Source organism: Tubulanus polymorphus, chromosome 6 (assembly GCF_964204645.1).
Source record: "Tubulanus polymorphus chromosome 6, tnTubPoly1.2, whole genome shotgun sequence".
Lineage (NCBI taxonomy): Eukaryota > Metazoa > Nemertea > Palaeonemertea > Tubulaniformes > Tubulanidae > Tubulanus > Tubulanus polymorphus.
The window spans coordinates 17,204,746-17,220,706 of NC_134030.1; the positions used below are offsets into that span (position 1 = coordinate 17,204,746).

At 37.1% G+C, this 15,961-nt stretch overlaps 2 protein-coding genes across 2 annotated transcripts; one reads left to right on the top strand and one right to left on the bottom strand.

The window, feature by feature from the left end:
* The first annotated feature begins 9,601 nt into the window (after positions 1–9,601).
* LOC141907796 (uncharacterized) lies at positions 9,602–13,630 on the top strand. The gene is made up of 13 exons (XM_074797536.1): positions 9,602–9,917; positions 10,328–10,644; positions 10,745–10,870; positions 10,991–11,189; positions 11,265–11,552; positions 11,637–11,877; positions 11,957–12,134; positions 12,219–12,350; positions 12,529–12,700; positions 12,793–12,938; positions 13,007–13,195; positions 13,307–13,401; positions 13,489–13,630. The coding sequence occupies exons 1-11, from the start codon at positions 9,700–9,702 to the stop codon at positions 13,186–13,188; spliced, it is 2,199 nt and encodes a 732-aa protein (XP_074653637.1). The 5' UTR covers positions 9,602–9,699; the 3' UTR covers positions 13,189–13,195; positions 13,307–13,401; positions 13,489–13,630.
* Positions 13,631–13,635: 5 nt separating this feature from the next.
* LOC141907035 (P2X purinoceptor 7-like) lies at positions 13,636–14,912 on the bottom strand. The gene is made up of 2 exons (XM_074796580.1): positions 14,552–14,912; positions 13,636–14,294 (listed from the first exon to the last, which is right to left on the bottom strand). Exons 1-2 carry the CDS (start codon positions 14,815–14,817, stop codon positions 13,868–13,870), a joined length of 693 nt encoding a protein of 230 aa, XP_074652681.1. The 5' UTR covers positions 14,818–14,912; the 3' UTR covers positions 13,636–13,867.
* Between the last annotated feature and the right edge of the window lie 1,049 nt (positions 14,913–15,961).

The window sequence follows — 15,961 nt, forward strand, 5'->3', positions numbered from 1 at the left end:
TTATTTCTCGAAAATGTTGAAAATTGAATTATTCATTACCTCTTTACACTAGCACTCCCCCTAAGCTTTGGTTACGATATGTTGATGACGTTCTTGCGCATTCCTTGCGAATTTGATATTGATTAATTTCTCTCATTCATTAACTCTTTTTACCCCTTGTTCAACTTCACATTTGAATTAGAAGTTGATGGAAAAATACCATTTTGAGATGCGTCCACTCATAGCTGTCGTGTTTTAAATCCTCAATTTATAGATAACCCACTCATTCTAGATCCTACTTGCATTATTTTTCCTTTACCACTTATAGCATAAACCTCAGTGTTGCTCAAGGATTATTTCTTCATGCTTTTAGGATTTGCGACACCCTTTTTCAAGATGATGAACTCACCAAGATCAGGAATTCCCTTAATAAGTTAGCTTATCCAAACTACCTTTTGAATAAAACTCTTTTTCAAGCCCGTTGCACCCATTTTTGTAACAGAAACAGCCCATTGTCATAACTTTTGTTCCTTTTTTGGAAAAATCAAAAACCCCCTTCATCTCCTTAACACACAGCTCGTTTTCACTTACAATAATAAACTTAGTCATAACTTAACTCACAATTCCTGCAAAAGGGAACCTTTGAACATTCGTGTATACAAAATACGTTGTAAAGTCTGTAATGAAATATATATTGATGAAACTGGGCGTGATTTGAACAAGCGCCTCAGAGAACATAAAAATGACGTCAAAAATTTCAAACCCGAGAGTGGAGTAGCTAATCATGTTTAGGAAACTAGTCACAATTTTGATTTTGATAATGCCGCTATAATTTTTCCCTGTCCCGATAAAACCAAACGTCACATTATGGAATCTGCGCTTATTATTGAAGATATTGATAAACGTGTTAATGTGAATAGCGGTGTTTCTCCTCACAATATTTTGATCTCTAAATTTCTCGCTTCATTTGTACACCCATTATTCTAATCCCGTTAGATTGTTTTCCTCCGTTTGACACTTCCACTCACTCACTCATTCCTTGGTTATCCCTTTGATGTTCTTGCCTTTTGTTTTTGTCTGATTACCCCTTAGTTTGTCTGCGTTTGAACCCTCTGGGATTTGTTTTTAGATTACTTTAATCTCGCACTACATCCCCTACAGTTTGTCGTTTGTTTTCTTTTTCTTCCTTAGTGTTCCGGTTTTTGTTATTTAATTACTTTAATCTTAATCCTTTAATCTTTATCATTTGTCAAATTCTTGTATAAATATCCTGTTATTTTATTTTGTTCTCAGTACGCCTGATGATGGCTAACAGTTGTTAGCCGAAACGTTGCTCCTCAAATATTATCATTCTAATATAGAATTTTTCAATCTTGGCTTCGTTATTGTGGGATTTCTCTCGCTATCATCATACACGGATATTGTGCATCTTCTCGTCTTATTATCGGAACACCGAGAACAGCAACTAATCGCTGATAAGGTGACGGTCCATGGCCTGTCGCTGAAATAACATTTGAAAAAATGTAGTTTTGCCAATATCTGTGGTAAAGGCGAGTAAGTTTAACCTTGGTGTCTGAAAACCAAGTTTTGGATGCGTAGGGGACTTGTCATGATTTATCAAAGAAACAATCTGGGGAATAATGTTTAATATCTGAGGGTTAATAAAAGTCAGATACCGGCCTAGCATTTACATAAAATCCATTAGAATTTTTTACATGATGCCTGTATTGTCAGAAAAGAACCCAGCTTCTGTATTCTACAACGTGCTCCTTTTGATTTAAAATGAAATACAATTTTTGGAAAACTTCATTGTATTCAAATTTACTAAAATGACATTTCCAAACCGACGACGGTATCCTATCACTCGAGTTCGAAATAAACAAAAAGTAAGTGAGAACCCTCAGCGAGCTATTTCTGTTTTTCAAACATGAGATGTATAAAGTATGACCAGAGATGCAACCGCATTTCTGAGTCAGCTGTAACGTGTATTTTTAAATCAATGGCCTACATTTTGTATTCAAAGTCACGGACTCCCAGTGGTCTCAACGAGTTAACTAACAGCATGACAGCCGCAGGCGTTTAAACTAGCCTCTGTATAATGCTATAGGAATATGGAGGAGAAAGACTGTTGGTCACTCATTCTCTCAGCGAAGTCATTCGGTTGCTACGAGGAATTTGAACTATTATCTTATATTGCTCCGTACGAGGATAAAATGGACAGATCGTCATCGTGTTCAGATTTGGAATCAGACATTACACCTTGACCCCATTTTTCTGGTAAATTAAAATGAAATTTGTTCTTGATATACATTTATATCAGAGTTTGAGGAATACTTATACGTTTTGTGTTTTGTGAATCTATGACTATTGAATGTTCAAATCAATCTGCAATGTTGGAATACGTGGCCTGGACGACATAACACTTTCTAAGATAAGCCAGGGAGCAGATTTATAGACTTTTAAACAACTTTTGAAAAACAATTAACCGCAACATGCGATCTTTCCTAATGATTAACATGTTTAAATTAATCTAGCTCATAAATAGAGTCTCTGTTCTCTGATTCACATGGGTAAAAAGACGTTTTAGCAATATCGTACAATGAAGCGTAAAATTGATATAAAAACCATGTTTTGTTTATTTATTCAGACTGCGTAGTTTTAATGGTCGTATTAAGACCAAGTATGTGACCTCTTGAAACGCAATTAAGTTTCATTCAATTTGTGTGTAAACATTTTTTTAACAAATCTAAAACCTGAATAGAATGGTGCAATTATATCATTTAACATTTAAATAAACAAATCGGAACATTCATTATATCAGTATATCATTGTAGTTCTCTCAACTTTCATTGGTTTGTAAACACTTAATCAAACTAAACACGAGGACCCCGTTACCTGCAGTGTGTATTTGTGCTGAAAGTGCTAACTGGATAGCTTCTTCGAATCCGCAACTTATCCATTCATTGCATTTATAATTAGTAAAGGAATACGTGATATAACCGATGCGGATACCTATGAATAATTGTTTCAACTCTTTGAAACCGTCGAGCATACGTCAAGCGTACTGTTGCTCTCATGCACACATTAAAATATCTGATTATGAGATGATGATGATTGACTGGAGCAGTCAAAATATTTGGATTGGCTTCGTAGTGATTGCAATTTTTTCTCATTTTTTTCCATGGTGGATATATGAAATCCTGCATTTGAATTTCAGTTGACTTTTCTGGATAGCTGCTATATATGGGATCACAGACCATCTTCCAATTGGGAAATTTGAAGGTAATCACGTAAGTCTTTACATCCATCTTATTAATTTATGTCATGATGGTAGTAATATTATTATCGCTTTTGACACAGATGGAGAAATGTCCCTTAGTTCTCCTTCTCACAGGAAATTATGCAATTCGTTTATGATGTCTTCAAGAAAAATATCAAAGAAAAGTAACAGTCTCTAGGTGATTGAAATTGAAGGTGAACACCAGACTTCTTTTTTTGGTGAAAGTGGACTGCTGATGGCATGAAATCCAGATGAGCTGAAGAAAAAATGTGATTCAAAAAACACTTTTAACACTTATATCACTTCATATCTTGCAATGATGGGTGATGGGTGAAAGTTTGATTGATTGAGTTTTGCTGGTTTAGGTTCTCCTCACACACAGGCACATCCTCAGAACTTTATACTTTTAATCCAAAATTTTAGAGTAGTCTTCTATTGAGGCATCTTTTTGATATGTATTTATCTCAATGCAAGACACAACTTAAGACATATTCAAGGACTTCAAATGGATGACCTTTTACGATAGTCAGCTCAAACTAGCCATGTGTCCAATGCTAGTCCTCTGAAGATCAATTGCATCGATTTAATGTTCTTTCTGACACATTAAATGGAATGATTTAAAAAAGCGAGCATACTTCTCTCAATGCAAGAAATAAGTATATATATACTGCTGTATCCAAAGACATTTTAATTTCAAGATTCAGCGTAATAAGTGATTCTTCTGACTTCAATAATCAAGTGAATGTCACTCTGTCGAGTGGTAAAGCTACTTGTACTTTGTAATTAATTGACTGTGGTAATTTGATTGCTGTTTGTGAGTATATTGTTGCCTGAGTAAATTAGAGAAATCTGTGCCATTGTTCAAAAAGGCGAATGTTAAAACGAGTATCTATAAGGTTGCCACAGCGGAAATGAACTTAACTGCTGGTACAAAGGGATACCATGGAGAAAGCGAATAACAAACATTAAACCAGCCTTTCATCAAACATCTCAGAGTTCCGAGGCTCTTAGACAGCATGGCAAAGCTACCACCATACCAACCCCAAGTTCGCAATCGGCATCAACCACCTGTACAAGACTGAGTCTATCACAAGACTTATCTATTGTTAGAGTCAATGGTTAGGCAAAACCTTTGAAGTTGAATAACTTGGTTTGTGTCAGGCGATTACATGTAGGAAGCTTCATGTTGTAAGTTAATGTTAAGTGTCATCCTCACGACGGAAATCTTAACAATGTTTAAAATTGGTGATGTTTTAAAACTTTAATCTAGATAGAAATTACCAGGGAAATTGTGCAGTTTCAATACACCATTAATGTTAAAAGTCTTCCTTGACTTATTTGAATGTGAGAAAAGTGACTCCATTTTAAGATCTAAATCAATTTTAAAAATGTTTCATTTCATTCCATATATCTTTAAATCATCAAACATTATACTTCATAAGCATGAAACTTTTATTATGATGAACTTTTAATTGTAATGCCAACTTTCCACTGGTTACCTCTAATCAACTTTTTGAGCAACTGGGCCCAGATCTTTTCTCTAGGAAGGAAATGAATGGATATAAAAACGATGGTTCATTCAGACTGCTCAGTTTCACGGTCCGTATTAATTTGTTTGTATTAATTATTCCACTTTGTACTTTCCACTTTGTACACGCCTACCAAGGAAGTAAGCTTACCCTAACCCGCAAGGCAAAAATACACTTTTTGACGTTCTAGACAGTGTATCACATGAACAGCATGCAGTCTAAAGCTAATATAGTAATTTCTCACCTACGCGGTGTGGCAAGACAATGGACTTGTAATCTGACAGGAGATGAGATATCTGGTTACTTTCAATTGCTCTAGAGAGTAGGTTCTTGGGCCTAGCTATAGGGCCAAAATTCACCTGGCAGAATTGCAACGAGTCGACGATAACGCAGGAGTCGCTGAAGGAACAGGTCTAAAATATCTTGATGATAGGAAGGCTGACTTATCCGGATTAAATCCTAAGCAGAAGGAGCGTCTTTACAGAAACCATTCCAATGAGGCCCTTCCACAAGTTGAGACCCATATATGTAATTGGCCGATCTGGAGCTAGTGAGGTTGACTATCTATGTATATGGATACAAGATTTGAAGTTAACATTTTCCAATTTACATGAAAATGTCATCGTTCAATTGCAGAAAAGCAAAGCATTGCGATAAAAGGAATTATGTTGGAAAAATATGCAAACAAAATAGACCCTTTAGAAACAGAAAGTCCGATGACATCAATCAGAAAAGAACTTTTAGCCCATAAAATTGATGTTTCGAGCTCAAATTTGAAGCTGAGAAACAGCAAGCACTATCTGAAGAACTTCTTTCCGGAGTAAAGCAAGTCCCAAGTGTCCCTTTCCATTCAGCAACTGCTTCTCTGGAAGGTTTACTTTCAAATGATCACAAAATCGTCGAAATAGAAACTCTTCATGATATCGCAAATATGTCCAATCTAATCATACCCCGGAACATATAGAAAAAGGACCAATCTTTTGTCTGAACAAATGTTCATAAACATCCCTTGAATGAGGTAAAACTTAAACTATGAGTGACCCGTTAATATACGGACCAATCAGGACAGAAGCTCCAAAGTTCTTCAAATTTGAGGCCAGTGCCCGTTACTGACGAAACAAAGTTTATCGATTGATATGGTTTTTATTAATTTCATGATAGAATTGCTTTAAGTAGCTTACATTTTTACTCAGACAAATCACGACCTACACCGCGGGGCCCGTACTCTATAACTGATACATAAACACAGTGAACACGAGAGTATAGGGCGATATTGCCTACCTGACTGTACATGACTGTTTTCAACGCGAAGGCTCATCACTGTGCCGCGGTTAACAAACTAATATTAATAATCAGGCTCCATAACGGATCACTAATGCTTCAATTAATGATGATAAAACAAGTATTCCAGTTGTGTATATATCAGACTCATCTCTAAAAATCTGATGCTATCAGTAAATCAGCTGTAAATTTCCGCAATTTGAAACCAGAATTTCGTCAGATATCTTGATGCAAAGTTACCTTACGCACGGGATATCAAAACTACATGAATCATTGAACACATCGCACACAGTAAATTGTTATATCATACGCCTTGAGTATCAGTATTCGCGCTAAAAATGATGAATATCAACCTATTCAATCCTGCCGCCATATTGTTTGTGAAATAATGCGCACCAGCTGATCTCCTCGTTCAATGTTATGACGTCATGATGGAAGTCAAAGCCGGGTTAACACAAATTTTATATAACCAAGATTTTGAGGGGTTTCGTCTTTGAAAGCCCATAACTACCGAACAAAACATTGGATTTTCGGTTGCAATCCACTAAGTTCCCTAATAGCTGAAAGCGAAGAAAGGACATTTTGACTGCATGATATTTGTGCTTCAGCAACCCTAATGGCCTGGTTATGTTATCGCAATATTTACTTCACCATCAAACTGAGGGACACAATTGCTATAGACAGGATTCGCTAGCTATTCAGGTGTCACGAATCAGCAAGGAGACCAAAGTTCTTCATTCTTTCGAAAAAAATATAAATATTACATGGACAAGAGACAATCACAAGTTCAAGGACATTTTCGACGGATATTAGGGGTATGCAGGTTTCATGAGAACGAGCCCGATTAGCAATTTATAATAAATAGCATAGCTGTCATATATGGATCATCAGGGGCTTGTTAACTGGCTTGGATTTTATTTCCGGGTTGTTGATAATCTCATAAGAATGGCGCTAAATTTGAACTGCAAATAAATTCAAAATATCGAGGAAATACGTTGTGTTGATATTGTTTATTTATCCGCTATTAAGCTCTGATAAACAATTGGTCGTTAAGGATCATTATCAGGCGGTCGCAACGCCTTACCATATAACAAGGTCAATTTCTAAAAGAAATATAGCTGCAAAGCAGCGACAACGGGTTTTCTGCTGTCTTAGAATCCTGTTCAACGGTGGATTTCGACAAAGCATTTGATAAGACACAACATCAGCCATTACTTAACAGGCTATTTGGAAACAGTATCAATGATAGGTCACCCAAATGGCTCAGCAGTTATCTCTGAACGAAAACTTGTAGCCAAAATCAAGAGAACGCCTCATCTCGGAATAATTCGGTCTAACTAGAGGAGTCACGCAAGGTAGTATCCTAAGTCGTCTTCTGTTTAATGTCCTGACAAATGACATACACATTAATCCAAAATATACCAGACCGAGTTAATTTCCAAAACGACCTTAACACACTGTTCGACCAAAAAACTTAATGTTCCGACAAGAAAATCTTGTTCGAATGAAAACAATTCTGTTTGATCGAACAATACGCTTTTTGTAATTCAAATAAAAAGCTATGTTATCAGAGATGCTAGGGCCAAAGTACCAAAATTCTGGAATTTAGAACGGGGGGTCAGAAAAATTCTCCCCCAGGAAAAATTTTGCGTTTTTGCATCACCGGAGATGCAGTATCACGATCGGCATCTTTCATCTGAAAATACGACGGCAGGCATTCGTTGTGCTTCACATCCCTCGCTGCCTTCTTATGCCGCGCGCTATCCGGGTGACAAAAGAATATCTTTTTTCCCGCCACTACCGTATTTGACCTGGTCTTTACAAACGACGCAGTACGCCACGCCAGCTAAGTCTAACTTACGAATGTAGTTCGATAAGTAGTCCCCGTTACTGTCCTTACACTCTAGCCAGTGCCAGTTAAATTTATTTTTTATACCGCTGTCAAGTGCCTTTATATTGGCCGACTCCCGACTGACAATCTTTCCGTGCGTGCTCATTTTGCAGACCGTCCCGCTTGACAGCTGCAGGCAAAAAAAAAATTACAAAGCTGCGTGCCTCAGGACATAGCACGCGCATGGTTATAATTAAGATGATATTTATTAAATATCATCTTAATTATTACCACGTGCATCTTCACATTGTTGGCCGTCAGCGGGACGATGTACAACGGCGCGTAAAGATAATTGGAAATGGCGTCACAACAGTGGCGCTCCACCTACGCACGCACAGATACCACCACAAGCACACATATATACATTGTAGCAGAACATCCTCGGAAACGGAGACCAAGATAAAATAACACAGAAGCGACGACGAGTACAAGCAAACGAACGCTTTTTCGGTCCGTGCCATTACTGGTCGCCGCGAGGAATTCTCACCAAATTTCCGGAATTGACATTGGCGAGGCTAAATTTCCGGAATTCCGGAAAACTAGCATCTCTGATGTTATTGTTGAAATGAAAAACTTTTTTTCCGGGCATAAAAATTTGGTTGAACGAAAACAATTTTTTCGAACAAATGTTTGAATGATAACAATTCTGTTCGATTGAACGAAATACTTAATACTTTTGGTTCAGAGAAACTTTTTACAATATACTTGTTCGAACGAAAAACCTTTCGTTTCGACAAAAAAGTTTGTTCAACTTTGTTCTAACGATTTTTTCAAATTGGTTCAATCGAACAGAATATTATTGGTTCGAACGAAATAAATTTTGTTCTGACGAAAGAATTTTCAAGCGAAAGGTCTTATGAACGAAAAAAAAGATATTTCTAGGGCTCCGCAATAACTTAAAGCCGGACGTAGGTCGGCCTTGAGACACAATGCGATCCTCGCGTTGCATCGCAAGTTTCGGTGCAAGTCGATTGCGATACAATTGTCAGTGACTGTGTGTGACTAGTTTCTGCCAGTCGCAAGGGGCGTAGGTCGGATGTGACAGTCGTGTCGCGTCGCAGAAAGTAGAACACGTGCGACTCCTTGTGACTTGCCTTGCTGACAGTCGCAACCCGTCGCAAGGGAGCGTAGGTCGATGAGTCGTTGCGACACAATCGTCGCTGCAATCGCAGGGAATGGCGTCGCAGTGAGTCACAAGCCGTCGCAAGGCCGACCTACGCCCGGCTTAAGTCATTAGGAATTAATGAAATACCAGTTTCATTTATGATAAAAAAACTCAAATGAAAAGTCTTGCTTATAAAGCTGACTGCTCAGACGAAATTTTCAAAAAAATCTTCATTTTTAGCAATAAAATTGATAATTGTGATTAATCGTTGCAAGTCACAACCAGTTAATCACTAATTAACATGCATTTTAATAAATCTGATTCCTCCTTTACAGTGAATTTAGCTTTAAAGGGTAACTGACACTTTTTTTTTTATTTCAAAATTCGATAAGTTCTATCGAACTAAGGAAGACTTTGAAATAGTTCTGTTCAAAAATGTGTAGTTTCCGCGAAAATCGTGATTTTGTAAGACAATTTTTGACCTCATTTCGTTGTATACATCGCGTTAGAAATCATCGGCAATTTCCGTCGATCTCCGGCGCTGTGACGTCAATAAAGTGAGCACTGAAAATTCTCTTCTATGAGATAACGTTGCGTTTTTACTACTCGGCGTGTTTTCACTGCTTTTTCTCAAATGCCAAATCGTTGTGTTTGCTTTGGGTGCGATTATTCGGATAGGGGTATATTTCTTTTTCCGAAGAATCCTGTTCTTCGAGAAAAATGGGCTTCTTTTGTAGGTTTAAAGCGATTGAATTGGAGCGGCCCAACGTCGAATAGCGTCGTGTGTTACCGGCATTTTACCAACGATGATTTCGTTAATAAAATGCAGTATGATGCACAATTTGCAAAGAGGTAAGTTTCATTCAGTCATCTTAACATTTATTCGAGACATGGTTTGAGAATAATTATTGTATGGGCTTGAAAATCACTGTTAAAAGGGTCGCATTTTCAAGTCCAATTCAAATCAATAAAATTTATTTTTTCCACGCGCGGTATCCAATTCATAATTTTTTATGTCAAAATGCCATTTAACTTTTGTTTGCTAAGCGTGATTGTAAAACCATGCCTTCTAGGTCAGCTTACATCGTGTGACAATAGAAACATCTTTTCATTGAACTACTACTATAGGCCACAGTGCATTGGCCATCGTACAATAGGCTTTTATTGTCATTGTGAGTGCCTTACTTCACTCACTAACTACAATAACAAAATGAATATTTCACGAGCCTTGTGAATTAACGGTTGCCTTTTGCTTGAAATAGATTGTTGCTGAAACAAGGAGCCGTGCCATCGATCCACACTGTGATAGAAACCCCTGAATCTACATCTCAACCAGAGGATTTCTTCTCGCCACCACGAAAGCCTGGACGAAAAGTGTTTGAGAAGAGGGAGAGACGGCGAGTCATTGCTGAGACTGAGAGCCAGGTTTTGCATAATCTTCAACCAAATTTGGTTGAAGATTATGCAAAACCTGGTGAAGATGACGGCGGGGAAGTGTATGCGGAACCCGGTATCAAATCAGAGTTCGAGGCGACAAGAGAATTTGCTGTGCAGGCTGAACCGGATTGTAAATCTCGAGGTAGGATTTTCATGATGGTATGGTGTATCATTGTCATTCAGTTTTGAATATATCACTGTAATCATTGAATTTCATGTTATTTAATGATAATTTTTTCTAGGGATGCAAACGCTGAAAGAAACTGCACAGGTGAAGACCAAAATTGTGTACCGCATCAAACCTAAGATTATCTACAGAACGCCATTTAAGGCTCAGCGTTCAGTTGGAATCCAGGAAAATGCATTGAGTGAGTATTCTTTATTCAGTCTATATCGTATTATGGTATGGCTTGTATTATGGGGTTTTTTATGATATCATCTATTCTCCCTATCTATTTAATCCTACTACTGTGATTGGTCTGTTTTAGCCCGAAACATTGGTATTCAATGTAAGCAACCTGCTGAAGAACTTACAAATACCTCAAAAGCCATTTGTATTGGAGAAGAATCAGATTTAGGGAGTGACAGTGAAGATGATGACTATCATCCAGATTCGGCAGAAGAGTCAGAGATGGACAGTGGCTCTGAGGATGATTCTGAAGGCAGAGTTATGTTTGAAGAAATGAGGTTAGTAAAGTATAATATTTTAATCATGAATGATATTTTCCTTTCTTTTGTATAAAACTTCATTTATCATTGCAGTGATGAATCGGATAAGTCGTATAAAGACCAAACCAAGATTATTGTGTTCCAGTCAGCAATTCTGCAGCTGTTACAATACTGCCGGCGCTGTGGAAGAGAGAACCAAGTTTGGAAGAGGCACAGAGGAACAATGTTGACTGTCAGAACAAATTGTTTGAATTGTGGTGAAACTACTGAATGGTCCAGCCAACCAACAGTTGCTCGAGGAATTCCTATATTGGATGTTTTATTAAGTGCCATGGTTCTTTTAACAGGAAGTTTGCCCACAAAAGTTTTTCGACTGTTCAAGTAAGTTGCAGTAAAAACAATACTTTCAGTCTAATCAAACATAATTTTTTAAAGTTATAAATGTAATGGTCAATCCAATTTCAGTTTCATGAATATAAAGGCTCAGAGTACCAGGACATATTTCCGGTACCAGAAAAACTATCTTCACGATGCTGTTTCATCTGTGTGGGAAGCAAGTAGATCGGCACTTGTCAACAAATTACCAGGGCCACGATTGCTTGCTGGTGATGGACGTTGCGATTCTATGGGTCATTCTGCTAAATTTGGAAGTTACACTCTGATGGATTTAATAACTAACAAAGTGATCGCGTTTCAACATGTTCAGGTATGTCAGAACCATAAAATCTTGCTTTTTCCTGAATTTAAAACAGAGAAAGGTCTATCTTTGTTATTGATTTTTTTAGTCGAATGAGGTAAAGAATTCAAATGCAATGGAATTGGAAGGCTTAAAGCGTTGCCGAATACAGATAGGAAACCTGAAAGTGATGGCATTTATTTCGGATATGCACATTCAAATTATTAAATGGACAAGGGAAGTTTGGAATGTAGCTCACTATTATGACTGCTGGCACGTTGTTAAAAGTAAGTTCAAAAATTCTTTGTGTAGAATTTACATATCACTCACGGAATCAAAAATGAGACGAAATACTAATTTTTCATTTCAAGGTATAACTAAGAAACTAGAAATAATGTCAAGGAAAAAGGAATGTGAAGAAATAAAGGATTGGATAAAGTCAATAAAATGTCATTTGTACTGGTGCGCTGCATCATCATCACCCGGGGATAAAGAAGGCATCAGTAAAAAATGGTCATCAGCAGTCAAACACATCCAAGACAATCATGAAGACTGCAGCCATGAACCCATAACATCAGAAAAGAAATGGCTTTAGCCAGGTAAGATATTATCTATTGCAACTACTGAATCAGAAATTATATCTAATTTCATGTGATGAAACATTTGATGTACTATTTACAGGATCTTTGGTTGGTGATTCTATGCAAAAATATCTGACGAATACACGGGTTATAAATAAAGTGAAGATGATGTCACCATACGGCCAGACCAGTAAACTGGAGTGTCTTCACAGTTTATTCAATCATTTTGCCCCGAAGATGATTCAGTTTTCTTACAATGGAATGACAAGCAGGTAAGCAAAGTATATAACAATTGAGTGATTTCTATTTTTTCATACATATGTCCCTGCTAAGACTTATATCAATGTCTTATGTCTTCTCTTAGGTTACAAATAGCTGCCCTACATTTCAATGAGAATAGTGACAGAATACAAGGCACAAAGATTGATGGGACAAAAAAATATAGCATTGTCTATCCAAAATACAAGGACACCCACACATTACGAAAACTACTCACTGATGCCACTTATGGTGAATATTAAAGTCATTAACTAAACTTATGTAAATAATTCATTACCAAACACATTGTTGGCTAACAGTGTTTTTTATTTCAGAATATGTCGACATTTGCTGGAACAAGATACTCGAGGACGTGGAAGAAGCAGATAGGCCGAGGAAAATAATCACAGTACCACCAAATCTCACATCAAACAAAGAAAAAATCACCAAAGAGGAAGCCATCGCAATGCACAGGACAAGATTCAAAAAAACTAATAGATGATTGAATGGTAAGTCTCTTGACATTTGTATTGAAGGTATAATTTCATTTAAAATTGTAATACATGCACATGAAAACTTGACAATTATATTGATTTTCTTAAAAAATACATTCTTTTTAGGTCTGCGGAAAAAATGATGACCCGAAGTGATGATTTAATTCGAAAAATAATGTACGAAGAAATATATTTGAAATTTGGCAGTTCAAAGATACCGAGTACGTTTTATTTCAACATCAGGAATCATGATATATCTTGTATTCGTTTTATAATTCAACCTAAAATATTTTTCATGTCTTTTTCAGGTGATAAAGACAAAATATCTACATTTGCATGGGAAGATTAATGGTGAAACTACAAGTCTAAGTGAAAGTTGTAGACACCAGTTCACTCAATAAATGATCTGTAGAAAATTGATAGGAAACTGAAAATAAAATTATTGATCTGCTTAAGCATAACAAAACTGCTCCTTACTTGAACAATTAATTGCGATCAGATGTTTAAATTAGAACTCAATGGATTGAAAGCAAAACGTTTTATACATTATAAATATGCAATAAAATTTATATTTTATATCTAAGCGATGTCATTGTTTTATTAAAATATCTGTAAGAAAAGCACAAGTTAAGAAGAATATATAAACATCGTTAGAATTTTTAAGTTGAATTCTTCTATTTTAATTCATTACGGTCCATCAATCGACACATTACGAAATCCTTTATATACATGGTCCTCCTCATAACCGTCCTCAGGGAAATGTGCGCGGATGCACGAAACGACACAAGCAGGCAAAATTCTCCTATTCTCCTTGCCCAAATATCCCCAACACCACCGAACAAATGATCTGTATGCTACATGTCTTAATTTCGCATTTGCTGGCCCTTCAAAACTTTTCCGTCCGTACTGCCGTTTAAATTCGGACCACATCAGCTGCAGGACCCAAGGGTTCAAACAGATCGAAGCGAAAGCTGCTGTGTCCGTCATGCAGGTCTCTTCATTTTGTCTGGACTCCTCCCAAACCCATTCCAGTCTTCTTTTCACGACATCAATCTCCATACAGCACACACACTCTTGCTCCGTCTCTAAGATCTGACAGTGTCCACATTGGCACCTAAAAAGATTATCCATAAAAATATTTTTAAGGTATGGATATAGGTATCTTTTTGTTGTAAGCCTATGCTGATGCAATGCAGTGCAAGAATAGTCCAGCAGTGCCAGCACAACGACGTTGAATTGCACTGAGCTTTTGAAACGAACATGATAAGATTCTCTCAACTTCGCCAACAAAGCTCAAAAACCTATAATTAAATCTACGGCTTAATGAATCTTAAAATATATATTTTTAAGTTAATTGATATATGAACATACCACTGATTCAGATTATCCAGCTCCAAACGGTTTATTCGGCCTTCGTCGTCGTCTCCCTCTGCCTCCGGTCTGGGTCCATCGCCGTTTCGCTTCGGTTCTGCCTCTGGTTCGTATAAATACGGCCCGATCATTAATTCCTCTTCGTCACTTGTTTCCTGCCATTCAAAATCACTAAGCGATTCATCTGAATTTGATGCCGAAGTGGCATTAAATTCAGATGAATCGCTCCCATTGTCCGATTCTCTATTCATTTCTATAGACGCCATTATTGAGTCGCTGCCTTTAATGACGTAGTTCTATAAATAGCCCGCAGTACACGTGTTTTTCCGGAACGATGTAAACAAAACGAGGCGCGCGAAAATCAAAATCATCAAATATCATTATAAATTGAAATTTTTTCCGATCTTTCAAATTGTCAATCTCAATAGTATACTATAATGAATCATTTTATTCCAAAAGTAGAAAATTCTTGAAAAAGTGTCAGTTACCCTTTAACCTAGTAGAGGCTACTAGCCTATGTAGGCCTATGTATATGCGTAGGCCTAACATCCGGACAGATTTGTCGTAGGCCTATTGAATAACAACCCTCCTAAATATCGTTAAATATCGTTAATTGTTTTGAAGTTCAATCCAATGAGTCCGTTAATAACCGCAACATTTATACTGTGTTTGTTTGAGACAGTAAAGGTCAGTACCGGTAGGCCTAGCCTTAAGGTCGCGTAAAACTCGATAAACACTTCAAGCGACACAGCGAACGATCTCCTTTCCCCCACAGCGAACGCTTACTCCGAATGTCAAGTGTGAGTCCAGCATACGGATAGGAGTGTGTTATATACTTGTAATTAGTAAAAACCTTGTGCATTTGACAATGATCGGTATGTACTGCAGGAAATATAGAGTATTGATGGTATTGATATAATGGTTGAAGCCCGCAGCCGAATAAAGTAATATATTCTTTTATTTTGATACCTTGTCGGCATAACAGCTTTTCTCCGCTATATGACTTCGGCGTGTTTAGTTTAGGCCTACGACTCCCCGGTACACTAAAGATTTATTTTAGTAAATACACGGTTAATTTGGTAAAGAAAAATAGGTATTGTTAAGCTAACTCCTAGAAACCCACAGCCGAATCACTGGTAGTAATAAATTAATTTGTACTCGATTTGATTCTCATGATGAGGAGAAACTCGCAGCTGATCCCCGAAATGACGATGTTGTGACACACGTCGATTCGTCGATGTTTACGGCTCGAAAGTACTTTTAAAATCTAAAGTAGTAAATTTCCAGTGTATCGGTAATAGGATTTGATGAGGAAAATGGGCTATTGTTAAAATTTTGAAGACCGCAGCTGAATGTGAAGTCCGCCGCAATAAATAAGTTCATTTATACTTGAATTGTTAATCGAAGTGA